A 26,843-nucleotide genomic window follows, 5' to 3' on the forward strand; every position below is an offset into this window, starting at 1 on the left:
AGAGCATCAACAGAGAAAAGGGCCTTTGGAAACGTACCACTCCGCATCCACAGCAAATACACATGTACACTCCGCAATTTCGTAAGTGAATACCAAGGAGCACGCGACACGAAAACCCCGTGCTGCACTGCTACGACTACCACTTCACATCTCGATGCGTGGATATATTTCACTGTCTTGGGCTTGTGCAGTACTACTTCGTTGCTTTCGGGGGTCGTACTGCCGACTTTCGCCCAACCTTCTCCCTCCGCTTCGTGGTGCTAGCCGCTAGCACCATCCGTTGCGCACTGCGCAACCGCTCCACAGCTGCGGCGCGCACGTAGCGTTCCAATTCCTCCGCCCGGTGCAACATACGGTGCAACGCAGCACTTTCCGCCCTTTGCGCATCTGCCGACTGCTCTGCAGGTTGCCCCGCAACAGCGGCCGCGTGTTGCCGTAGCGACCCATCACACAGCAACGTTATACATTCAGTCAATTCTACCAGCTCCTTCATGTGATGCCTGAATTGCTGTTCATGTCGTCGTAGCACCAGCGCCTCCGATTGCAAGAACATTGGAAGTGCCGCTATGCATGTGTCTAAAGTGCTGCAGGGATCCACTGATTGAGCCTCTGACGCAAGTCCCCCACAACCACCGTTATGATTCTCTGAATTAGACGCGCCACCACCACCTGCACCGTTACTACAACAAGTGAAAGCTTCAATGTCCGCTCGGCTTAAGAGTGTGATGCGATCAGAACAGTAGGCCAAGTTGGCGGAGTCACCGCCCACGTCGTCACTAACCACCGCTCCTTTTGCACCTTCCGGTTTCATTTACTTGAGTACGAGGGTATGTTTCACCCTCCCTTCGTTTTTTTTTACACCAAGTCCCCGCAGTGCTGTTGGAGGTTCCGGACCAACCGCAGCGCGCTTGCAATACGTCAAAATCTTATGTGGAGACGGGTTCTCGCGCGTGGGGAATCGACTCAAGTCACACTTCGTACTGTTTCAGCACATTGAGAGTCAAACCGGAACGTTTTCAACAGCAAAAGAAAAGAAAAATGAAATTCAAGTAAACAGATGAGGGAAGCTAAGGGTAAAGCACACACACACACACAAAGAACCACAGGAAACAGATACCGATGCCCACAAAGAAAATCAAGGATTATCAAGTCGATGCAAATAATGGCAATATTAGTAAGAGTGAGAAAAACAGTACTGGAAACCACCCCAATGAGAGGCTTCAAGTATATTTAGTTGCACAACAGGGTACGGCCAGTGCGGATACATGTACATATATATCGCATATGCCGAGTAACAAATATACACTTGCTTCTATGGAATGGAAGGAATCGGGAGACTGAACGAGTGGTAATCAACTACTGCGGTGCATTGGCATTCTCTTGCTTCCTATACTTGTCCAAGTTGGCTACACGATTTTCGTGCTTGAGTATCTCAAGGCTCTTTGCATACGCATCGGATGGCTGCTGATGCGCCGTGTGCATTCGATGGCGTCGGTGGCCCACCAGTGCCTGCCTTGTTGACAACACTTTGTCCACGTCGTCCCAAACAACCCCCGCGAGCTGCCGGAGCCGCCTGTCATCCGCCTGCAGAGCAAAGCGAATATCATCATAAAGACGAGCCTTTGTCGCCCGCTCCTGTTCCAACTCTGGCGGCAACGTTAATGACAGGGTGGATTCTGGTGAATCTAGTCTCCTCCTCCCGTTACTGCGGTGTTCGGAATCACCGTCATTTTCAACATGATTCCCAAAATCCCACACAGGGTCGCTGACCTCTGTCTGACCTAATGCATGGTGTCCCGCCATGCGGCGTATGGCGCTAGAGCGATGCCTAAGTTGCTCACAGAGTCGGTCTGTGGTAGTTGTCACTCTGTTTGTGTCGATGTCTTGTGAGGTGACTGGTATGGGTTCCAGGGACGGCACTGACACGGGCAGCGGTTCACACATCTTCAGAGACCGATATAAGTGGATGCGCGAGGAAACGCCCTTGCTGCAGCCGGTTGGAGTCTCACTGACTGCGTGCCATCTTTTGCACCCATCTTCTTCATCGCTATTCTCTTCCTCTTCGCTGCCAGTCACCTTTTCGGCCGACGGGTCCCGTGGCACGTCATCAAGCATTGCCAACTTCGGGCAAGCCTTCATAATCTGCTCGCGATCTACCGAGCGATCCCCATTACAGCATGGGTTGTCGAGTAAGGCCAAGTACTTCAGTGAGTCACAAGGTAAATCTTCCATGGGGTTTACATCCTCGATTTTGTTGCTTCGGGCATCAATGAAGCTCAAAGCAGGAAGCACAGCGATGGGACGTAATGACGTGACAGCGTTGTGGTGAGCGACGAGAACACGCAACTGAACAAGTAGCACAAGACCTTCGAGTGACTCAACCTCGTTGTGCTGCATGTACAGATGCGTGAGATTGAGGAAACATTCAATGGGTAACGTGTCACGTAGACCGCGATCGGCCACTTGCAACTGCTGCTGCTGCAACACTGCATCTACTATGGCATCAGTTCCACCCACACGCCCCCGGGCAGGGAGAAGCTGCGTCAACGTACATTGCTTGTAAGCACAGCCCCCAGCCTCTGTTTTGGGGCGAAGAGCACTGTGCATCGCGGACACCCTTCCACTGCTGCTGACGAGACTACGGGTACCGTGGATATGACTGCCAACTTGTGGACTGTCATCGTCGTCACTAGAGCCATCACCCCCTTTTGCGTCAACCTCCCGATTCATTTGGATGTTCCCGTAATAATCGTCATCAGCAAATTCCATGCGTCCCAGCTCCTCTAGTTCTGCAGGGGTAAACTCTGACACGTCATTGCGTAAAAGCACAGTTTCATTCCCACAACTGCTGACAAGGGCGCCGACGCAGCTTAAGCCACCCACCTCTTCTTCACTCATTTCTTCTTCACCCTCCTCTTCCATCATTTCCCCCTCTTCCACTGCGAGGAAGTCCTCGTTGTCATCTTCCTTATTCCCTGGATCAGGCGCAGTGGAGGTGTTATGCACCATGACTGGACAGTACTTGAGCGCACTCCTTGGCCTCAATTGGGTTGCGCGCGGACGGAGCACACTTGGAGGGGAATAATAGATGTGAGGAGAAGACAGGGAAGTGATGAAGTAACAATCACCAACGAATTGGCGAGTGCAACAACTACCGGCAAATTCAAACACAAAGAAATTTATTGCAGTAATATCGTTTGTATCTTCCCACCAGTGCGGGATACGCACAGTTGCCGCTGCCCGGGAACGCTTTGCGCCGGGATAAGGGCTCTGTGACGGCAAGAGTTATATCGGCACAGTAACCCGCCTGTCTACACAGACAAGAAATCTACAGCAGAGACTACTCACCGTAAAATCGGTTGAAAGTGAGAAGTACCAACAGCGGCTTGACGTGCTTTCGGACCGCCGATGATGCTGGAAGCGTCCGTACAACCGCCACAAGGGCTTCGACGGCGCTGCGTGTGCACGACATCACCCGTCTAACCGGAAGACTTGCTGGGTCCAAAGCAATTACTAGCAGGGCAGTAACAGAGTTAGTAATGGAAGTTTTGGCAGCTGATGCGCCCGCAAGACTTGAGCTGGCTCCTTCCGGAAAGCAGACAATGAGCAGTCGAAGGAGCAAGGCGTCAAGGCTCTGGCACAGGGCTATACAAGAACTCGCGGACCCCACTCTCGTCAGTTTCTCCATTTCGCACGCCACAACAGTTACCACGTTTTTATTGAAACTAAGAAGGCAATCAACTGCAAATGAAAGCTCGAAGTAGGCACTACCAAGGCCCCTAATAACGCGTACAGCACGATGACGGTACCCGAATAGTGCCTCACCTGGCGCTGCTGCGCTGTTGTATTCGTCAACGTCCTGCCGCTGCAGTCGCTTCCTTTGCTCTCGAAGTGATATTTGGGCGTAGTAAAGCGAACACAGGTAACCAAAGCAGTAACTCCAGCTATCTCGCGCCCGCTGCCCTGTTGCATCCGTCAATTCCGCTGGTTGCCCTGTTCGCTCCTCGCTGCATTGCCGCCGCTTCCAAAAATAGGAGGTGTAAGTCTCCCGCACATCTCCACTCTCATCCCACTCAACTGAGAGATATCGGGGGACAAGTATAAGATCAACATCGGGCGGGAGAGTAAAGACGAGCTCAAACGCGGCGAAAGTGCGGAGCATTTCTGACTGACAATCAACACGGGTGCTCCCATTGTCATTCTCATCTACAACCTCTAACTTGGGTGCGACGGAGAGGCGAACAAACTGCCCGAGAGGATGTTCTTTAATCGCCTCCGCGAAGGTGTTTGAAATGAAGCTAGACGCGGTCCCACTGCACGCGTATTCCGCTTCACCGCAACGGTACCACCAATGCGACTCTGTGAAAAGACGATACAGAAATTTGTGCACAATGCGCTCTGTGTCACGACACAGCGCAATATCAATGAACAACGACATGTAGTCGCGAAAACTTGCACGGCTTTCACTCGGGTCGGAGACGCTGCTGTACACTTGCAAAGCGTTTATTGACTTCAAAGAGGGAAATTCCCCCATACTACTGCCCTCTTCGACCATATGAGCCCCATCGTCCGTTTCATTGCGGTCGTCGAAGTCAGCGGTATCGCTGCTATTAACACAGGGAGGCACGACAGCAACCGACAACAAGTCGGTCAGTCCTCGTTCTTGCAACCGCTGCACAACTTGCGCGATGGGGACAAGCAGACTTACTGTCACCCATCTAGCAGCCGGGATAAACGGGTGCAGCCACAGGTCCGAGCGCCCCCCAGTCGCGCTTTTTTCCTGTCTGTCACCATCGGTGAGTGCAATGTTGTGATGAGTTTTGTAGTTTTCTACGCAAAGCCCCCATTTTGTTGCCCCAACCCCGACGGGAGTGGACGCACTTGTATGACAAGTACACGACGCTAGCGGCAACGCATCTGTGGCGCCACCTTCAACAGAAGATCCGAGGCGCCCAAACCGACACAACTCCCACTCGTCTTGCTCTACACAACCAGAGATGGCGTGATGGTCCGCCATTCGCTTGCGCCGCCACCCCTTGAGCGCTCTTTGCCGAGCGAAGGCAACAAAGCTATGAAGAATGAAGCTACGCGACGACATCATTGACCCATATGCGGCCCGCCTCTCGGCTCGGCTTAACGACTGCCTCTGCCGCTGGTGCCCACCCTCTCCCTCATCGCGTCCAGACCACCGCCGCCCCTCCGGTCGAGCATGTCCAACGCACAAAAAGACGTGAGAAAGTATATCCGTTGGGAGGATGGCTGCCTTCTGACCCCGTCGGGGGTCCTCCCCCACACGGATATGGGAAAAAGAGAGGCGGAAGATACGCGGCACACGCGACCTCCACATGTCCGAATCGATCTTCGTCACGAAACCAAAAATAGCAGACGTTATGAGCTGCACGTACGGCCAACTGAAGAACATCAAAAGCACCATGTAGAACCGGTATAAATCCATCGTGCTACTGTCCTGAAGCGCACTCATCCGAACAATAAGGTAGTCCATCAACCCTGAAGCACGATCGATAGAGTCTATGTCATCTTCTTCGCCCGTTTCGCTTTCTGCACGCTCCTCCAGCTTGCAAGCGCAGTCTATTATGTGAATGCACCGCCGCAGAGGAAGAAGCACCTCTTCAACGCCTTTTTCTATTTCCATCCTCCTATGGTACGTGAAGCTTGAGGAGTTAGTTTGCCTCTGCTGTCTCTCTTCATCTTCCAGGAAACCCAGCGCTAACATCGAAACATCCCGCATGATACTTCGAACAATGCCGCAGAGCCGACGGAGGACGAGGTGTGACGCCAACATTAATGCCTCATCCCCACTGGTAGTTACGGAATAGTCGGTGAAAGCATCTTCCATTGTATTCAGATCTTCTTTGGAGAGGGATGTTGAAATAGACTGAAGTTGCCACTCGGCCCGTGCCACCTCATTGGAACCAGTGAGTATCGTATCCACGAGTGAACGGACGCTAAGAGAGATTCCCCTCAATGACGCAGTATGCATTACATCCCTCCGTAGCGCCCAGACGACCGGGCGATCAAGATTACTGGCTCCCTCGGGACCTGCTGACGCAGCAAAGCTTGTACTGGGCGATTGGCGCAGCGCACACAGTGCATCAAAAATGAGTCGCTCTTCCGTTGTGGGAACGTAACTGTCATTGCTTGTGCATGGCGGAAGCAGCTGTCTTGAGCACGACATGTTTGCCTCGTGGCTCCCACCGGCAAAAACCAGAGGCCTAGAGAGAAGAGAGGCTGCGGCTTCCGCTTCGGGGCCCCGACTCGCGAAGTAGCCCTGATCGCGCAGCAGTTTCTGGACGGAATCACGCTGGTAAAGCCTTAGCCGGGCTTTGCCACGAAGCGGCGAGCGCCGCGTGGAGCGCCAGTAGTTCCCAGAATCCTGATCACTTTCATCCCCGCTGCCATTACCCTCATCTCCACTCCCCTCTGCGCAGGCGTCGTAGTAATCCTGTAGGGAAGGGTCAGTGCGGAGAGAATACACACCCGCCTTGTTCATATCCGCTTCGCCTGCCGACTAGAAAGATGATACATCCACGGTCACACATATATTTATACAGGTGTACGTACATACATGCATGTACGGAAGGAAGGAATGAAGAGAAGAGAAGACAAGTGGAAGGATTCATGAAGGAGCGCATTGACGTCAAGTCAAAGTCGAAAGTTGCGACTCAAACGTTGAAAGCGGGACACATACGGCTCCCGCACCGCAATTTGGGTTTGAATAACCGATGGGCATCATCACGATGAGGGAAAATATAAAGGAACGCGAAATACGGATAACAGGATACAACCATGCGGGCCCGTGGCAGAGCTAGCTCCCCTGCACCGCACACATACATAACAAGGCCGGTGGAAGATGTTACCACCAAGACCCTAACCCCAACCTTGTTTCCACCGATGCACCAAAGCAGCAGAGAAGGTTAGGCTCTGGAGTACCACAGAAATATCAAACGTGGAAAGGTATGAAAAGAAAACAAAAATGAACAAAGGGGAGGAGACAATAAACTATGAAGGGCATTGCTAGCTTCCCCCATCACGTAATGTGTAAGTGCAACTGCATGCACACCTACCGTCAATCGCAAGGAGTGGGATGAGCACTTACACGTGGGTATAATACATACATGAAAGTTGCTTAGGGGAAGAATGTTTGCTTGTTTCCATGGATATATATGTGTCCATGTTTCCATTCTGTCCTTTTCGCCGGCTTTTCGCTGCCCTTGGAGTGCTGTTAATGTGAGTGACTACTACAACAGACACAAAACCACAAACACAACCACACTATCGACAGTAACCAAACCATGGCCACCTTAGCGAGCGCGCCCATAATAAAAAGGTGTCCTCCGCCTCCGTGAGGACCCGTCATCAAGGCAAAAAAACAAAACAAACGAATTAAGCAAACAACAGATCGGTAAAGGGGAGAGAGCGGTCGAAAGACGCGGTGCCTAGCCCCTATCGTAGGGACCGCCGCTTTTTCACTTTTTTTCTTGCTCTCTCCTCCCTCTTTCTTCATTCTCCCTGCGCAGCGCGCAACAGAAAGAACAGTTAGGAAAAGTAAAAGAATTCGAAACAAATAAATAGGGCGAGGAGACAAGGTACACGCTTATATATAAATATTTGTAAAGTCTGTATTAATACATGTGAACTACCTTTTGGCCACTTTGGCATCGCGTAACGCCACAAACACAACTAAAACATAAAGAAAGGATCCTACGTTCAGCACTTCACAATAAAAACAAGGAACCAGCACCACCAATGAGAATAGTAGGTGCAATCCTGCCTCACAACCCCAACGACGGCTGCGGATCCATCATGCCCTACAGAACTAATATGTATAGCCGTTGGCGCGGCTTGAACGCAATGTCCGCACCTCCGGCTCAGCGAAACAAACGTACCTTCCTTCGCCCTCCGGGTGTGACATATTTCGAGCAGGAGAGGAACATCTGACCCCGTCGGTTCTCCGGTCACAATTGCTGCAATAGCCAGTGATAACTTTCATGGCAGTGGTGTAGAGTGCTTTATCAGTGAAAGCAAGGGTAAGGACAAGGCCAGTGGTACCTGTCAAACGTACTACGATCCGCCGGTCAGTGGAGGCGAACCTGCAACGTGATATACGACTCACACGGTAGTACGGTATCGTGGCGATCGTTCCATCGCCGACGTTCCCGAGGGAAAGCGGTATGTTGTTTCGTTTCGCAGCAGCCGGTGATAGGAAACAAAGGTCCCGAGGGCGCGAAGGGTGGATGCTCATGGCGTCGCGACGCAACTTCAACCCAACTGGATCGCCAGGAATGAACGTCTTACTCCGCTCGTGGGTGCCGAATAAATTTGCGGTTGTGGAACAAGGCACCTGCAGCTCCAATAGTCTCAATGACCCTGGGTCCGAGAAACCTAACTCAACGCCGTCAAGTACCTGCAGATCCCAGGAGAGCACCGATCTCGTCACGGGAGGTGTTGCTGATTGACACCGCCTTTGTTGGTGCCTAGACATCCGCTCCTCCGCAACGTGTGTCCGACCAGTTCTCGGTGTGGCACGCATTATTGACGATGTGTCAGTTTCTCTGTAGCTGGTATTAAGGTGGTCCGGAGAGCGCCAGCGTACAGACGGGGGAGCCGGACGTTGACTATGACATCTTGCCGTGTTCGGCCTGGACCGCGGACCACGCGATACGTCCGACGCGTAGAGCGGCTGGTAGTCCCGTCGCGTTCCCGGGCGCCTTCTTAGGGGAGGCATATAGGGGTCTTCTCCCCCTCTTCCCTCCATCACAACGCTCAGGATTTACTTCTATTAATTACAATAATTACTACTCACTTTTTCTGTGTGTGTATGTGTGTGAAAATGAGGGGGTTTGCTGTGTTTTCCTCCTTTTTTTTACTTGATTTTCTTCACACACCCTTTCTGTAGGGAATTGGAGCGTATGTGGACGCACCCACACGAAAGAGGAGAGACATATGACAGAGTGAAATAACATGCCAGGGTAGGTACGGCAAATGACAAACACGGGGCAGAATGGCTGATTCCCAAGAACGGTGCATTGAGCTTCGCAAAAATCCCTCTTGTTCTAGCCCATACGGGGCCACCTTCCCGACACCAAACGAACAAATATTACAACAGTCCGCGGTAACACTCACCACCGACATACATTCTCCCAAACACAAACATCACTTCGACACTCTCAGCAAGGGTATCCCTCCAGAGACAAGTTTCCCTGCTGCCTGCAGTCCTACCGAAGATGTGAAAAATCCTCAAACTCGTCGTCGTCCTCCACAATTACAGCCAACATGGGTTCCCCCTCATCCTCCATACTACCGGTGTCACGCACCATGAAGTCAGCATCAATGTCAAGGCAGTGTTGAATCGCAAAGAGCAACCTCTCCCGCATCACCTCCACTGAACTGTACCGCGGCAGCGATAACCAGTAGAAACATGTGGAGGCGTGTGGGAGTCTGCTGTCATCAAACGTATCGCCACCCATGTTGGAGTTCTCCGCGTTGTCGGCACCTGAGGCGTTGTTACCACGCTCATCTCTCGTCTGCTGTGCAGAGGTGTCAAGCATTACCTTAAGCCGCACTCCGGAAGGAAGTCGTTCCCTCCCACTCACAAACCGCATGAACAATGCACGCTCATGGCGAGAGAACTGACGCAGCACTTGGCGAAGGTACTGCACAATAACGCTGTCCGGATTTAGATCTTCATATCGTGCTGCATCAAGCAGCTCATCCGCATCATAGTCTGGCAGACCGCAAACCATGCGCTCCAGTTCATACCACTTCAGTAACGATACTGCAGACACGGGGACCACCTGATGAAATCCATCTGCGATTGCCTTAACCTGCGCTTCACCCATTACGTGCAGTCTGTAGTCCATGGCAAGCTCGAGAAAAAGATCAACATTGTGACGGCCGACGGATATGGCGCTTCCTCCTGGAAAGAGCTCTCGCTCCACTCCAATATCGTCCACAACAGTAAATCCTCCGGGACACAGTTCTTCAACCTCTCCATCTGTAGCGCCCGCTTCACCGCCACCCAATGAGCTAAGTTGTTGAATGTATCGATACGACTGCACTGTTGCCACATCTACCCTCCCCAAGTCACTTACGCCCACTGGCGCACCGAGTATTGTCTTCCACACGCGGCTGGAGAGGTAAATCGGAACCGGCTCTGAGCTACGGAGACAACCGCCGAGAAAACGACCGAAGAAGTGGTACATATTTAGCCGCACAGGGGCCTCCATTTCAGGCCTCACGACAAACACCTCACGAGACTCCCCAATTTCGCTGGCTTGGTTAGGACTAGGAATAAAGAGCGGGAGGCTTGGGCCCATCAACTCGGAACACAGCTGTGTGATGCTTTCACGGTACGGCCCGCCAATGTCATCAGCGCCTTCCCCCACAAAATTAACGGACCACAGCTTCCGGCTGGTACAGAAAAGGGAAACATTCTTGTCGTGTAACAGTTGGTAAACCTGACCGAAAATGCTTCCGCTGAGGCGCTCAGGAAGCGTGGCAGTTGTGTCCTTCACCAGCGACAACGCCTTCCGCCTATTGAGCGTAAGTTTGAGATTTTCACCAGAGCTGCTAGTCTGGGAGAAAAAGCCATGGAGGAAACGCAAGCCAACAGCAGGAAGCATGTAGTCATGAAGGTGATCCAACGCCCTACGGATGGGACCAGACAGAAGCACATCGCATTCCATAGGAATGCTCGGGACGCCTGCATACGGGATCACCGCTTCGGCCAAGCTCGTGAGGTTTTGTAACGTGACAAGGAGCTGCATGGCGTTTTTGTGACCCAGAAACTTATCACATAGTACGGCTTTGTCAGTCTTCGTGAGGGTATCTTCCAAGCAATAAGCTGCGCCATTGTGAAAGTTCAGTTCCGTCAAAGACGAAAGGGTCAGTAGCAGACGTCGCGCCAGCGAGGGAGAGAATTGGGTACTACAAACACCACTGACGCCCCTTTCCGCCACCCCACTTGTATCTACTCCACAAAAGTGATTTTCCAGTGCCTTTCTTAGGGGGCTCGTTGTGCCAAGTGCCCGACACCTTTTCGGAAGGTGCGATAGTTCTTCCTCGCAGAAGCAGACGACCGCGGTATTTTTAGGGTCAACACCAATGACCGGCATCAGGCCGTTTGCATGATTCACTGAGCGGAAGAGAATACCTTCACCATCGGTGTTTTGCGCTTCCTGTAGTGGGACGCCATTCAGTGTGTACGCAATCGTACCGGCTTCGCAGTCCAACAAGCAGCCAACGATATCGCCATGTTTCCACAACTGGCCGCCAACACTTCGCGTGTGCTTGTTGTGCCTTGCCGTCGCTCGGTTTCCTTCGAGCACCCATGATTCAGCATCGTCGCCCAACCCCCTTGATCGCGACCAATCAGTTGCAGCGGTAGACGTTGCCCAACCGACACTTATTAATGCGTCGCCACGGAGGCCAACCTCATAGTACCAGCGTCCAGAGCGGACACAAACGCTACCCCGAAAGAACCGTGGGTCCTCTTCAGCACGTACCTCACTTCCCTGTACAGATGTCATTTTGTTTTTAGGACCACAAGGAAGAAGGTTCACACACAGTGGTCCACTTCGACCTTCATAATAAGTTGCAGCAGAAGCATTAGCTCTTGCTAGAAAGGGTGGGAGCTGCCGGGTTTCCTTTGAGGAACTAGTGGCAACGACGGCACCATCACTAGCGTCCGTCCCGGTGCCCTTCTTCCCACTCCTCGCAAGGCACTCGCTTACGTCAATCGCCGAAATAAGCATCCACGGCGTTGACGTTGGTGAAGCCATGTAATTTGATGGGTCAACTGGTACGAATCCAGCTGGAACGCGGTAGGCGAAGGGCGCCGCACCGAAGTTTACATCTACGCCTCCCGCTCCAAATGAAACGGCTGGGAAAAACGATAGAGGCACCCCTGCACCTAAGGATGCTCTGAAATTGTCGAACACACTAACTTGACGTTCCTCGTGCAGGCAGGCGAGTGTGTCCGTCTCAAGGTCTAGCATGATGCCTATGACATCAAGCCCCTTCCACTTTGTACGCATGGTAAATTCATGGCGAAAGCCATGATAGAAACGACACATTTGCGCACTTTCAAAACCCCAAGAATCGCCGTCGTGGCCAAGCCCCCGCGGTGAGAGAAACGAGTTCTGCTGCGCCCGCTCGGTGACAGCACCCACTGATATGGGATCGCCGTTAGCAGGAATGCGGACCTCGAAGTAAAACCGACCATGTTTGAAGCCCACGTTACTACGTGCCGAGAGGAAACCCCGGTCGCAGAAGGCATTCCAAACGCCACTGCCGCGCTGGAATATCGATGCCTTGGGTTGATGCTGCAGCGTGGAACCAGAAAAAGGCAACAAAACCAGATGTACATAACCATGCTTATGCTCCGACGACGACAAACCGCACCCACCAGCATTAACGTTGCTAACTTTGTGGTTTCGATTGGAATTGCCCAAAGCTGTAGTGGCGGAAGCAGGCAGGGCGGAGGAATTAACTCCGATGGTTATGGCTGGCGCACACAAGCCAATGGAACGTTCCCACAGCGAGCAAAGGCGCCTCCACCGGATTTGCGTCCGCTGGTTATGAGTCAAAATATCCCATGCTGCTTCGGTCCGAATTGCGGCCACCAAAAGCTCAAATACACTTTGAACCCTCACGTTGTGGCGACCAATGGGAGAAGATGCAACTGATGCATGGCCACGCTGTAGAACCGACATGAGCGGCGCGTTGAGGTTAGCTAGGGTTATCTTCAATGGACATTGGTCTTGTTGAGAGAATTGGGGGAATTCCCGCCACAACTCCAACACAGAGGTAAAGATTCGGCACGAGGGGACGGCAGCGCACTTCGTCGTCCCTGTGCGCACCGTCAAGAGTGATATGAATGGTGCGTTCAAGAAAGAACCAAGACCGCAATGGAATCGAGCATCCGAAGAGAGAACTTCACGAAGTGCAGCAAAAATTGCGCACGCAACCTGCGGTTTAAGCGACCGTGCTGAAACTGTGAAGGATGGTGCAACAGACCGTGTACTGATGCTTGGTTTCGCATAGAACCAAAGGCTGTCGCTAGGCACCTCTAACTCCGGCCAACCACTTTGTGCGTCGGGATACTTTGCAAGGAGTACCCGCTGCTTACGGTCGCGCAAGAGGGTCATCTGCTCGATACCTCGACTGTTCGCATCGAAGGATACTACCCCTCCTGGTCCGTTAATAGTAGCAATGGGCACCAAATTAGCATCTGTTGCCACGTACGAAACAGTCGGCAATTCCACACAGAAAGGTTCTGTTTCATCGTGCAGAGCCTTAGTGACCGCAACGGCGGCCTCTCGGAATCCCTTCAAGAGACGCTTTTCTGACGTCATAGAGCTAAAATACACCTTCACAAACTGGGAAACTGCCAATACCGCCTTTTCTTCAAGGTAACCAGTGTCACTATATCGCAGCAAATTGATCAGATGGCTGATCAGCTCGGCACTTGCGATGATGTTCCGCGGGTCGACAATGGCAGAAGCCGGAACATCACCGCAGCCTTTGGTGCGACAATGTTCAAAGTGAACGACACGGTACTGTGGCGACATCGCTTGCTGAATGGCGGCAACAACACACTGCCGACTGAGATGAGCACAAATGCTCTGCATGTACTCCCCACCCAGCCTGAGGGCTGGTGAGTGGTCAAGCGTGGCAAAGAAGCTTTCAAACTCACGCCGTGGAATGAAAAGAGGTAGGGCAGTAGGTGGGGCCACGTCAGTGCGCTGAACCTTGTCTAGGTTAACGTTGCTGGAGAAAACGGGGAAGGGGGCCCAGCGCACACTACCGCTAAGCACCCCCACTCCCTCGCACTTCTCAGCGTAAGTCTCGTTTCCGGTGGCCTCTGAAAAGCGAAAGGTAACGTTGGAACCATCGTTTACACCGTAAACCGGGAGCGTCTGTTCCCGCGCAACGAAATCGGCGGCCGATCGCTGCGTCTTCATAGAACGCGCACATCCCCACAGCCGCACACTGTCGAGAGCCACAACAACCCCGTTGGATGATTTGCCATAGCTCCTGCCACCACCACTGCTACTGGCTTCATCACTGTCGGTTTCGTCCACTGACACGACCCCCCGACCAGTTCTCTTTCCATCAGAACTAATATTTCCTATAACAAGCCGGTCTACGCTTCCTTCACGAAACAGATTTTCCAGGTATACACCCAAGTGCTTGGGAAGGGCCGCCGCTACCCCAGCACCATCTTTGTACAACGTTATGCTTTTGCTATCGATGACCACTGCTAAATGAATCCAATGGTCCCAATCCTCCTGAAGAAGTTTCGTAGATATTACCACTGCCGATACTGCTGCCGTTTCTATGATACAATCCATCCGCGCCTCGTCCAGCACCACTCGTAGGAACGACCTTCGACCGTCTCCTTTCTTCTCGTACAAGGAAAACAGTGAGAAAGAAATTGGTGGGCGGCCCCAGGAAGCTGGGATTACGAACGCTTCGCCCAGCTCGGGGAAAAGGCGGTCATACAGAAGGACACTCGCCTCAATGGTTATACCGTCCGCCCAAGGTGGGATGCAGCTATCCTTACTGACACCCTTCATGATGAGTGTTCCGGCTGGATCGCCCCTGGCTCCACTGAAGCACAGAACAGAGGGTGTAAGACAGAGCGAGGAGTGTGCTTGCTGTAGGCGGGAGAACAGCGGAGGTGAACCAGTGCAACCGACGCTGCTCCCACTAATATTGGCCGGACTACCCCCCATGTTCCCACTGCCGTTGTAATCATCCACGTCAGCGTTGCTGCATTCAACATCCAAACGGGGAAGTACCGAGTATCTAGCCGCAGCTGCTACACTAAACAGCGAGTTTGCTGTGTGCGCAGAAGGGTCAGAAGTCGGACCTTGGATATCGTGGCATGGTGTACGTACCGGATATACATAGCCGGATGATAGAGCCTTTGCATCATTATCCTTCGAGGAAGAGGTGACAGCATCAAACAATGCCCGCTGTTGACAATTCATTGTCTGTGGAAGGAGCAACGGCCACATCTCGTAAAGATACCGCAACGGTAACGGGGTTTTGGCAGGTGTCCGGAACGCGAAATCGTCCACTTGCGCGATGATCCCCCGCTCAAGCAGGACATAACTTGCAGAAGGATCTTTTTTCAAGACGGCGAGTGTGATGCGCAGCAGGCTGGCGATCACAGCCCACGGGAGGGGCGAAGAATGTGGCCGAAGTCGCGGTGAGAAGCACTGTTCCAAGGCTGGAAGTAGGAACTGGAATAACACCTCAGAGCGGGGAAGTAGAACCTCATCCTGCGACGCATTGATGAGGTTGTCGAGGGGAACCTCATGTTCCTCGGTGAATGCGCCCACTTGTATTGGCAAGACGGTTGCTGTGCCCGCCTTCGCGTTGCAGTCGACGATGTAAGCTTCCTCGGTTGCTGCTAGCGTTTCGTCAACACACATGAAAACCTTCCTGCCAGGACCTAACGAAGCAGACGGAGGCCCCCCGATGAGATAAATCCACATGAGCAGACGAACGCCGTTCGGACGCATGGCCTCTCCGCCATTTGCCGAGTCTGCGAGGTCAGCCAAGAAAGGCCCACGCATGGCGGAGAATGTCTCATCCCATGGGTGACTGCAGAGAAGTGCATGTAGCGAAGCCACACAGCTTATCCCAATGTCACCGAAATTACCGAGCGCACTCCCGCTTGCACCACTGCCACCCGTACTACTGTCCCCAGAGACACAACGTATTGCAAAGGAAAAAAAGTAGCCTACAGCTGCACAATCCGCGGCTACGGCGGGTAGTAACTTCCGCACAACACTCATAATACTCTCTTTGGTAAACAATGGGTTGACAGCAGCGGGTGAGCAGTGACGAAGTAGCAAAATACTGGTGTGAACGCATACCTCCGCCAGTGGACAAGCTCCCACATTCATTGCGGATGCTAATACCATTACATCAGCCACCAACCAAAGGCGGAAGGCCAGAAACGCCGCTTTTGGACAGACAACCTCAGTGCAAATAAAGCCAGCCGGAAGCGCTCGGGCAAACGTGCTGATTAGAGTACATAGCAATCCGATGTGCTCCAGTACGCGATCTTGACTATGGTAGTACGGCTGTGATGCATAGTTAGCGCACTTACGTAGCTCCTCATCGAGCACCTCAAAAACGAGGTCGAGAAAATTAACACAGCCACGCACCTCGTTCGGTGCCGCATTCTCATCACCCAGCGCAGCAGCACACTGTAGTCCCAATGACTTGAGGGCATTGAGAGATTCCAGCAACGCCCACTCGCTCGGTGTGCGCTGCAACGTCTGTTCATTTCCTTCATCTCCCACACCCCCGGGCGCGACAACAGCAAGAGGTCTACCGCTCCCGCTCGTACGACCACCACTCATAGCAGTGGTAGAGCTTGGAAAGGTAGTGCCGTTGTTGCTCCCACCGATGCCAGCCACCGGGTGGGTTCTATTCCCCTTAACGGCTCCCCGGTGCGACAGCTCCAGTGCCCGTTCATGCCGCAACGTTTCAGACGCATTTGGTTGGAATATGCTACAGAACGAAAGGAACATTACTTCCACGACGCGGACCTCCCTGAAGAAACAAAAATCACTGGGAAGCCACTGCCTGTTGAGTACCTCGCTTAGCGTAGCTGATCGACACGGTTCGACAACTCCTCGTGGAGACGACGCAGGTGATGCAGAGCCATCAGTGGTTGCCTCGGGGAAGCCTTTGTGATTTGTTATCGGCCGTGTGATCTCACAAAGTCGCCGAATAATGTCATACATCGTTTGTCGGTAGCTACAACGCGTGGAATCACCCGACGCGGATATGCCAAGCTCAAAATGTCGGCCTCCACCCACGCGACCATTGAAAAGAAGTGATGCAACCTTACAACCAAGGCGGGCATTATTCTGAAATAGCTGGTACATATGCTGAAGACCACTTAAGCGCCTGAGCGCCCCCCTTTCCCTCTCTTCGAAGGCTTCCCGCATGTCTGATGCTTTTATTTCGGGGGAGAGAATGATACGTTCCACAAGTGCAACTGCGGCGGGAATCTGAATCAATGACCAGCCATAGACAAGGGCACGATGGTAGAGCCGCTTCATCCGCATAATGAGGACTGCCCGTTTCCAATTGTCGACGTTCACATTGCCAGGCCGTTTAGGATCCCCCTGCGCTCGATCCGCGTACGTCCGAGCGAGATAGAGGGATGGCATTTGAATCACTGTAGAGTCCGATACTCTTGCCACACGCAGCAGGAAATGACAGCACTCCTTCGCGTTTTGTTGGACAGCTAAAAAGTCACCGGGACTCTTGGAACGTTTATCCAGTAATCCACTCCTTAGTCCTTTCAGGCGTACCAATGTCTTTGCAAGCAATTCGATACATTCGTTCATGGCGAGAACCTCTATTCTCGCACTACTAAGATGAACAACTGCGATTGCAGCCATTGATATCACTTCTTCAATCTCCACCGGCGTCTTGGACGCAAGCACCACATCCCGTCGAGCAATGGACTGCCACTCGGCCTGCCGCTGTTGAAGCTTCATTAGAACTTCCATTTTTTTATCATTTTTGTCGTCGTCTTTTTTTATTCCAGCAGCAAGCAGAGGGTGGTCACAGATTTCCTTCAGGGTGGCGGATAATTCACAAGACGGTGCATCAGTCGCGTTGTCGTGAGGCGGTGTCGAGACAGTTGAGTGGGACGGGGAAGCACTTTCCTCCCGTATTGTTGGTGCCGATATTTGTCCTAATGACATGAAGGATGCAACCCACGAAGATGCCAACGACAGGGCGGTGTCGAGGACATGTAGTGGACGGTGTGACCCAAGTGTTGTTCCCGTTGTCATGCTTGCGCGAAGTGAGCAAAGAAGTGCGCGATACCGTAGCGACAAGTGGTTGAGTCTCCCAAGCAACCACCCAGATTCCTCCTGAGAGCACATAAGGGGCAAGGCGGTAATAGCTGTGTGAAGTGGGCTTCCAACGAAGGAGTTACCAAGCACATCGAGAACAAAAGAAACTCTTCCGGATGTCTCCTTTTCCTCTCCCAATGACATCACCTCAAGTCGTTGCGCAAATGTTTCGAAAATTAGCCCCGCATTATCAAAAAGTTCCGTGTAATAATCTCTTGCCGTCGTACCAAGTCCAACGGCACCGTGGAGTGAATGCATATTTTCAATACCTTTGTTCATCTTTTCGTGTACATCCACTGTCCCAAACTCATCACAGTGACTAAAAAGCAGCATCTGCAGTACCCCGATTGCCTCAGCCATTGTCGACAGAAGGGAAAGTTGGGACTGACGCAGATTGTTTGGAGCCTGGCGCATTACCTGCTGTGTACATTCTACAACTAACGTTGAAAGTGTGCTCTTTACTGCAGCGAGCTTTCCATAGGCTGCCGCGGTATCGTCATTTTTGCTTCGGTTCGGTTCGATGCCATCATTTCGCCTCGGAATGCAGTTGTCGGGTTCTGTGATCTGAAGAAGGGACGCCGCAGATGTTACATCAGTAAAACTCCTTACAATAGCATGAAGAAGCACACTCAGAGCCGGTGACCGAGTCATGCTCTCTTCCTCCTTTCCGAGTATTTCACGTAGCAGATTGGCACGCACCACCGCAGTGGGGAAGAAAAGTGTTACACCTTCGTTTACGATGATGCAAGCTATGCTACCCAACTCTGTGGGTAAACTTAAGCCCGACTCATTTATGATGTCAAGAAGAATGCCAAGTAAGCCCAATCCAACATGTGGTATATAAGTTGGTGAAATGCTGTTGAATATGTCTTTTGGCGGTACTGACAATGCCGCCTTCGCCATCGTTGCTGCCTGACTTGGCGTAGTCAAAAAGGAATCGCCAGCTTTAGACCAATCGGTACTACGCCTGCGCTGGATGGCATTAAGTTCACGAAAAACACCTCTGAGATCACCGACAGAAGCAGCTTCAGAAAGTCCAATCGTGTCCGGATGTATTCTGAAATCACGCACCCGTCTCACAAGGCGCAGAAGGATGCGCATGGCAGTGCCAATGGCAATGGTGGAAGTACTGTCCTTAAGACTCAGGGAACGCCTCGAGCTGATGGACTTCACTGGGCGACAGTGTTCGTGCAGCAACTGCCGTATTTCCTGCACACAGCGAACACTCACATCGTCAAGTAGTGGACTAAACAGGGAATTGGTGGACGCAGTGTCGTTTGATTCCGAGAACGAAGAAAGGAGGTTCAACAACCAAATCGCCAATGCACCAAAGCTCATATGCTGGGTATTGATGTCATTGTCGGTTGGTGAGCTGGTACCCATGTCCCCATAAATGGATCCCTTCGGGGCATCACCCGGTGTTTCGGACTTAACTGAGCTAGTGAAGGATAAAAATTCCAAGTTGTCGTGCCACGCGATGTGGTCCTCTTCCAGCACTGCGCTCGGGGAGACGGAGAGTGTACCTGCTGAAACGGTTGCAGGTAACTGCGCCTGCTGCTGCTGCTGACCAAACAAAGAAACGTTTGGTTGCCCCCCTGCCTGAAATAGCTCCCAGTAACGGCCATTTTCATCGCACCCGAGGAGACCTAGCTTGTAGCGATGTCGAAGCATGAAACTCCCATACACTCCGCGACCAGTTTCAATGTCAAAAAACACTGCCTGGTGGAGACATTTCATCTCAGCAAAACCATGAAATGCTCGCTCCTTCTGTTCTAATATACCAAGATGTACACCGTCATAGAACACATGAGCATGCTCTAGTTTAGGTAGATCGTACGTTGGGGATGTGACACGCACCGTCGAGGTCCCGAGTGCCGGCTCGCTGTGTGCAGAAGCGAGAAGTGGATGATCGTTGCACACAGTGCGAGAAAATGCCCCCCGGACAATGGCGTGACGTCCCGCAGCCGCTTCGCCCCTCACATGGTTGTAGACGACGTTTCCGTTGTGCTCGTTGAATAGGTATTGGCACACCAGACCAGGCTCATCTCCACCAAGAACACGGGAGGAATCACGGGCAATCTCGCGAAATGTCCGCCCCCCCTTCCATACCCGCAGCCCCGCCAACTGGCAAACGCAGTCATTGCCGGCTGTCCATCGCTGCCGGGGGTTTTCAAGTGCCACCTGGAGGCACTGTTTGGTACGCGACACCTCTTCACCATCAAAATGAAGTCGCCAGTTTCCGTCGAACACCAACGCCACATGAACGAAACGGGACTCGGAAGCCGGGTTAAATGGCGCCGAAACGACACACATTCCACGATAGTCGTGACGATAGCCACCACGAATCCGCCACGCCCCCTCCAGCCGTGCCGTCTCGAGAAATACTTCGCCACTTGTGCTGCGGTCACCATGCTGGTAAAACACGGAAACATCGTTCTTATCAAGCATTTTTATCCACACTTCCACAGTTATGTGACCACCTGTGGTGTTAAGGTACGTCTCAGGGTTGCCAAAGTCAATGACGCTTCCTTTGCGCAACGTCACACACGATCTTGTTGTGTTGTCGAATGGTGGAAATTGAAGTTTCGTACGCCACTTTACCTCCGGAAACTTTTTGCCATTGAGTACTTGTACCTCGATTCCAGTAGCAGAAGCTTTGCTTGCGTCGTCCGTCAACGTTCCCGCGGTTGTCGATGGCACCGGAGCTGCCGTTCCTCGTAATGCTGACGATGTGTCCGAGTGAGGCACGTCGTACACAAGCAATATGTGGTGGCCGGGCCCAGAGCACATGCGCACATAATTGGACGTCGTAGGCCACTGTGGCACACTGGCAAGCATCACCGTTTGCTGGATCTCAAGTGATGAAGAATAGACCACCACAGCAATGCCGGCACCCGCCATACGATCAGTGTGGAATATGACCCCTTCGTCCTTCATAAAAGCGATACTGGAGCTGGTACAGTTGAGGCAGCAGTTCCTAGGTTCGGTTGTCGTGGATGTTGGTGTGTATGCCCCAACAAAAACACCCCACCTACGGAGGGTGTCAGCTGTATGAACGTATATTGCTCCACGATGATAACCTACTGAAATAACCTTAACCTCTATGGTAGGAGCGAAGGGCGTAACATGCTCCATATCCTCTTCAATAGCGTCATAGGCTTCGTGAAGTTTAGGTAGGTAACATTTCGGTGTGAGCGCTGCCTTATTCAACCGCAACCAAGTGAGCATCTCGGGTGAAACATCACTTGTGGGTGCGCGCAGCAGCACCCTGACGGCACGGAGTACTTCACACACCGTACCACACTGCAGTGCCACCAGTACAAGGAGTTCCGTCAAACCGGGAATCAAACTGATGCTAGCATCTGTGCTACCCATACCACTGACAGCCGTATCATTGCTGCTATCACACTCATTCCTACGAGCGCGGTCAATGAGCCCAGCTACGTTATCTGCTGCCATCCGCACAACGTCTGGAGAAACGATCGTCCCCGCGTTAGTGCAACCAACAGATGCTTCACTGAGGCTAAAGAGGTCAACACTACGAAGGTACTCTTGCAAGCTACGCAGCACCGGTAACATAGTAACACCAGTGATTGTCATGCTGGAGTGCGAAAACATGTGGATAAGTATTAACGCCCCGCAGTCCACTGCGGCGTCCCCTCCGCCGCGCCGATCGGACCCGCGAGTTGCTAAGGCGTGTCGTTGACTTCGCAGCATTTCTGCCGTTACGTTTCGGTCAAGAAAAGTGTGTGCCGCCACAACACCGTTCGTACAGTAGCGTCTCACTGCTTGTATGGCGCGAAGAACAACAGTCAACCGTGCCTTTGCAGCGCTGTGAGCCTCGTAATCGCAATGCAACTTCGCTCCCCTTTCCTCAGTGTCAAGAGATTCGCCAGTTGCTGGCCCATGCTCTCCCTGCCTTTTCCGCGGCGGCGCACATCCCTGCCCCTCGGCGAATAGTGGACTAAAAACGTATGAACCTAGTGGTACATCTTCTAATTGTTGCCTTGTCAGTGGTAGGAACACTGTTGCGTGAGGGAATGCAAGTCTCTCTATCCAATTCAGTTTCTTTGACTGCCGATCATGCACCTTGCGGTACTCAAACCGCACAAACTGGTGCCGATAATGCAGGGATACCGCCGGGAACACCTCGGGAGCAATGTTGCTAATCTCACCCACAACATACTTATCGCCCACCCGCACCGTCATGCGTGCCGCTTCGTAATCCAGAATAAAAATGACACGGTCACCTGTACCAAAAGTAACGCTTGCGTTCGCCTCGTGCCTCCTCCAATGGCCGTAAAACTTTCCGGCGCGGCTTAGACACCAGCCACCACCTTGTGAAATGAAGGAATCATACTTTGAGAAGCTTTTGGGAACTATTCCAAGCATGAGCCCACTTCCGTCTGTGGTCTCGCCCTGGTTTTCAATGGTTACACCCCATTCGTGCACACCACGCCTAATTCCCTCGGTTACCTGCAGTGTGACCCAGCCGTTCCCTGGCTTCATTGCAGAAACTTCAGTAATGATAGCATCACCACGAGGCGTTGTGCTGTCAAGGAGGAAGTTCTTACGCGGGGCCGTGCTTCTCTCAAAAGCAAGTTGCATTTGGTCTACGAAATTCACCACAGATACCGGATCATGCATCTGGCTCTGCGGGCCGTTCGCCATCTGCAAGTATTGTGTGCTGAGACCATCCATGGTAAATCTCTGGTGAAGTTAGAAGGAATGCTATCAAACTCTTTTCTAATCCCCTCTTCAACTGGGATATCCCTCTTTTTGCTTATTTTGCTGCTTTCTCGCAGCTGACGTCGGTTCCGTACTCTACAGACACAGGCTTGGTGATTTGCCTGCGGTGCACGCGAGGCAGTCCCGAGCGTAAGTACAAAGAAAACCACCGGAATAAACGAAGAAAAAAAATAAAATATCATGCGGCAGAAGCCAAGTAGCCACTGAAAATAACAATACAAAACACACGCGAAAGAGTGTCCCCCAACGAACACACACTTATGTACCTGTAGCACCAAACCGTCAGCAGTTGTATGTAGTTACCCCCACCGCATCACTTACACAGTTTATTACGTTGCTTAGAGTTTTTCCTCCTCCTCTCCCCTTTTGCGGTTACCTCTCTTCTTTCCCTTTTCTCTCATACCTATTTTCACATGTCCGCACACACTCACCCACCGACTACCATTATTTAGCCTCTTCTCCAACAAGGAGCCACTGTATAGTGATAAATTCATGGGAGGGATGGGGGAAGTTGCAAATGGTTGGCGTGACCGTAACGACAACATCAGCGGCAAAGTGCGTTGCTTTCTCCTCTTGATATCGCCATTGACCATCACCCACCCTTCCCCACCCCCTCCACGCACACACACACACACACACAAACAGACGACACAATGAACCACTCCCTCCCCCTTCCTTCCGCCCCTCAAGACCAACGCGACGTGGATAATTCCACCGTCACATATGCCGAAGTTCCGACGAGAAAACGAAGAGTTAAGAGAAAAGAAAGTAACGAGGAAGCTCGTTACAAATAGGAGGAGAGATGAGAATGAGGAAGTGGACGTACATAAAAAAAGGGAGATTTCAACAGTGCACACACGCACATCACATTCAAAACCAAGCGAAACAACAAACACGAGGGATGCAATCTATGTGGTGGTTTTGGAAAGGGCATCGTTGAACGCCTTCAACCCGCTATCAGCTAATTCTTTCGAGGCGAACCGAAGCACAAACCTCTCGGGGAACCCCTCCTCATCATCACTGTAGTCCTTGAACGCCGTCCACAGAAGTGCTTTTTCGCTCTGTGGATGCACCTTAATCGTCATGCCACGAAGTAAGTAGTGCTGGGCCGCCAACTTCCCAACACCTTCACGGCGGAATACGAACATGTACACCCCACTGTCTTCCTTCTTCTGTAGTATCTTTGCCATGCCCTGCCCACGCTCCTTCCACGCATTCTCACCCTCATCGAAGCGCAGAAGCTTCCCAGTTTCCTCCCAAACGATGTTGTACTTTTCCTCACCGCTCTTCACTTCTACTGGTGCGAAGCGAGCGGCCCCTCCGTCTGAAACGGCGATTTCTTCAATTTCCATCAACTCATTTTCTGCCTTACCGTCTGCCATTGATCTTGATCACCTGGTGGTACTGTTGTATCCGACAAATCTGGGAACTACTCCTAGCACCACGTTATATACAAAGGACATTAAAGGAGATAATTGAGACAGAATTAAAGGGGAAAAATAAACACGAGGCATGTAGCAAGGTACATGTAAATACATGCGCAGGAACTGCAGCGTAATGTCCAGTGCATATTTTCCAGTTAGATCTTATGTAGGCGTCAATAAGACCAAGAAAGAAAGAATAAAGCTGCAACAAAACTATAACCCCATGCTGAACCACATACGCATGTGTAACGTGAGTGAGGAAGCACACGAAGACATTGCGTATTGCCGACTCTTTCAGCCGTCCACGCAGTGGTGGAAAAACTACCAGAATCGGAGGCCCTGGTCATTCTCTTCTTCCCAAGCAGAGATATTTCACCAGTCCACAGGCTTCTCAGAGAATTTACTTTAATTAGCGTGCCACTGAGTGACCTATCGGTAGGCATGTGCCTACCTTCTTCTTTCGGTCCAGCACACCACGTGTTTACGACGAAGAAAGTAGCATCTGTTCAACTCGTTCGTAAAGGCAAGTGAGACATGCGGTGCTGTGGACCCCACCGCAACAGTCGTAACCGCTTATAAACCCGAAGAAGGCAGAATGCTTCACGCCGTGGTTCCTATAGGAAACTCAATGGCACAGAGGTAGTGTGAACGAGCACTCGCTGCTCGCCATTCCTCTTCGCTCATCGACAGCCGAATCGCCCCAACCATACCCGTAACAATGTGGAAAGGTTGTGTACAGTCGATGTTTCCACTAATTTCCTACGACAACCGGTAAAGATGGTTGCGCTCCTTCGCTAACAGGGAAGGTCGATCGGGAAATAAACTAGGGGTTTCCGCCTTCAGCAGTTTGTTTCTTGCCTTCAGTATCACGTACTTGCTCTCAGTCCGTAGTTTTGCGGGGCGATGAAGTAAACTCCAGAAATTTCACATGAAACAGCACAATGTAGATACCACTAATTCTCGCGCTTGTGCAGCTTGAAGAGGTATAGAGTGACTCCTTGAAGCGCAGTTATATGCTACTGTGCATCTGCTAGCCACGGGCCCGGCAACTCACACTTGCTTATCCGCGTTTTGATTCAAAATGAAGTCAAAGGTCAGTTGCTCCTCCCTCTCCCTCCTCAAGAGGAAGAAGACACCTTTTTTGTACAACAAAAGGTATCTGCAAAGCAAAACATGCCACAAACATTTAGAATGATTCCGCAGAAAGTTTCGCCAGTCTGCACGTGTATAGAACGGTGTCCTGGAAACGTGGTTGCCTTCCGCAGGACCCTTCAGACCAAGCGTGGAAACCACCAGCGTTGTTGAAGGGTTCACCGTCATTTCCGTATTTACACACAGTCACCTCCCAAGCGCCTGAGCGCAGTCGCCACACGGAACTTTGTTAAATCGCCCCAACGGTACCGGTAGCAGACACCACCCGAGTGGCCACGACGGAGGGATGCCAGCACATGCGCCATCGGGCCCTCCAACCACCGAAAACACATGGAGATAAGTGAATTAATACCGAGGAGACAGGATGAAGGAATGACATGTTATTCCTTCAACAAGCATATTTAGCGCAATCTGGTAGATGATACTTGTGGAACTGACCTTTAACAAATGGCAGTGGCACATTCTTTTAATGTATAAGTGAACCAACACCTACCATGAAACAATCCTTTTTTTCTTTTGCCCCCATTCACGAAGTCATAAGAGCGCGATATCTGTCCCGCAAAGTATTGTTAAGTACGCAACTACCCAATGTTTTCAATACTTTGGCTATCAATGGAGTTCAGCCCCGCCTCACATTTGAGCCCTGAGTCGGAAGTAACGAGTAAAACATCCTTTCCTTGCCTCTTTTTATAAAGCGCATAACTTATCAGCCGCAGTGGGGTTTCGACATTTTCATTCAAGCAACGGAGTTGAGTAAACTGTTTGTCCTCCTGAGTGCCCTTCCTCTGGAACTCAAGCCAACTTTCGGTCATATTGGTAACGAGAAAATTTATTAAATCACGCAGCCGAACGGGATGGAAGTCATCCTCTTGGGCATTCGCAGCATCTGTAGATCGCACAACCTTGTTTTTTTCATCCAACTGATGTAAGACGAGCTCAGAAATGAGAATCCTGTTGTTGTTAAAGGTATCTGTTAAGTGCTCAAATTTGTTCTGATTGTATGCTCGCACTAGTGACGTGAAGTCGAAGATCAGCTCCTTATGTTGAGGCCAACCTTTGCCACTTTGATTGGAACCATTCTTTTGACGCCGGTCGACCTCGAAGAGGTCTTCCGGAAGGTTGCGCAGTCTGGTGATGTTGAGCATACCTGCAGCTGTGTCGGATGTGCCTTGAGACTACTCCGTGCTCCCGTGAAAAAAGGAAGAAAAGAAAAGAAAAAAAAGCGAAGTGTCATCGATTTCACGGTTATCAAAGCATGGACCAGATGGAATAGAATAATTTGAAGCTCTTCAACAATTCAGGGTGAGTGTTTAGACCACCGTTGGCGTAGGAACGCTTCGCACCTGTACAACGGGGATGTGGCACTAAAAAACAACGATTTAGGCCGCCCCCTCCCCCTCCCCCTCTCTTCCTCAATGAGTGTGTTTACGTACATAGACGCACTGTTGATGTGCAAAAACATACAAGAAACAGAGAAAGTCACCTCGGTATAGGAGAAGGGAAGGTGGCACATGCTTCATACATCCAGGTGAGACAACTATTTATCCTCTTTCATAATGTACATGAGTGAGCAATATGCGCGCCGCTCCCTCACGTCGTC

At 51.6% G+C, this 26,843-nt stretch overlaps 6 protein-coding genes and 1 pseudogene across 7 annotated transcripts; all 7 read right to left on the reverse strand.

Annotated features, from left to right (window-relative positions):
* Window positions 1-193: 193 nt before the first annotated feature.
* On the reverse strand, window positions 194-811 carry TEOVI_000104700 (uncharacterized protein; the record flags this gene model as incomplete). Its single annotated transcript, XM_067224348.1, has 1 exon — window positions 194-811. One exon carries the CDS (start codon window positions 809-811, stop codon window positions 194-196), a length of 618 nt encoding a protein of 205 aa, XP_067080449.1.
* Window positions 812-1,356: 545 nt separating this feature from the next.
* TEOVI_000104800 (leucine-rich repeat protein (LRRP), putative) lies at window positions 1,357-3,009 on the reverse strand (the record flags this gene model as incomplete). The annotated part of the gene is made up of 1 exon (XM_067224349.1): window positions 1,357-3,009. The coding sequence occupies one exon, from the start codon at window positions 3,007-3,009 to the stop codon at window positions 1,357-1,359; it is 1,653 nt and encodes a 550-aa protein (XP_067080450.1).
* A 331-nt stretch (window positions 3,010-3,340) lies between these two features.
* TEOVI_000104900 (uncharacterized protein) lies at window positions 3,341-6,511 on the reverse strand (the record flags this gene model as incomplete). Its single annotated transcript, XM_067224350.1, has 1 exon — window positions 3,341-6,511. One exon carries the CDS (start codon window positions 6,509-6,511, stop codon window positions 3,341-3,343), a length of 3,171 nt encoding a protein of 1,056 aa, XP_067080451.1.
* Window positions 6,512-7,837: 1,326 nt separating this feature from the next.
* On the reverse strand, window positions 7,838-8,776 carry TEOVI_000105000:pseudogene (annotated as a pseudogene). Its single transcript has one exon. A coding segment is annotated over exon 1 (939 nt).
* A 460-nt stretch (window positions 8,777-9,236) lies between these two features.
* On the reverse strand, window positions 9,237-22,619 carry TEOVI_000105100 (Concanavalin A-like lectin/glucanases superfamily/SPRY domain/HECT-domain (ubiquitin-transferase), putative; the record flags this gene model as incomplete). Its single annotated transcript, XM_067224351.1, has 1 exon — window positions 9,237-22,619. One exon carries the CDS (start codon window positions 22,617-22,619, stop codon window positions 9,237-9,239), a length of 13,383 nt encoding a protein of 4,460 aa, XP_067080452.1.
* Window positions 22,620-23,575: 956 nt separating this feature from the next.
* TEOVI_000105200 (Ran-binding protein 1, putative) lies at window positions 23,576-24,049 on the reverse strand (the record flags this gene model as incomplete). Its single annotated transcript, XM_067224352.1, has 1 exon — window positions 23,576-24,049. One exon carries the CDS (start codon window positions 24,047-24,049, stop codon window positions 23,576-23,578), a length of 474 nt encoding a protein of 157 aa, XP_067080453.1.
* A 1,775-nt stretch (window positions 24,050-25,824) lies between these two features.
* Window positions 25,825-26,388, reverse strand: TEOVI_000105300 (PIN domain containing protein, putative; the record flags this gene model as incomplete). Its single annotated transcript, XM_067224353.1, has 1 exon — window positions 25,825-26,388. One exon carries the CDS (start codon window positions 26,386-26,388, stop codon window positions 25,825-25,827), a length of 564 nt encoding a protein of 187 aa, XP_067080454.1.
* Window positions 26,389-26,843: the final 455 nt, after the last annotated feature.

This window comes from Trypanosoma equiperdum (assembly GCF_001457755.1).
Source record: "Trypanosoma equiperdum strain OVI genome assembly, contig: ctg_275, whole genome shotgun sequence".
NCBI lineage: Eukaryota > Euglenozoa > Kinetoplastea > Trypanosomatida > Trypanosomatidae > Trypanosoma > Trypanosoma equiperdum.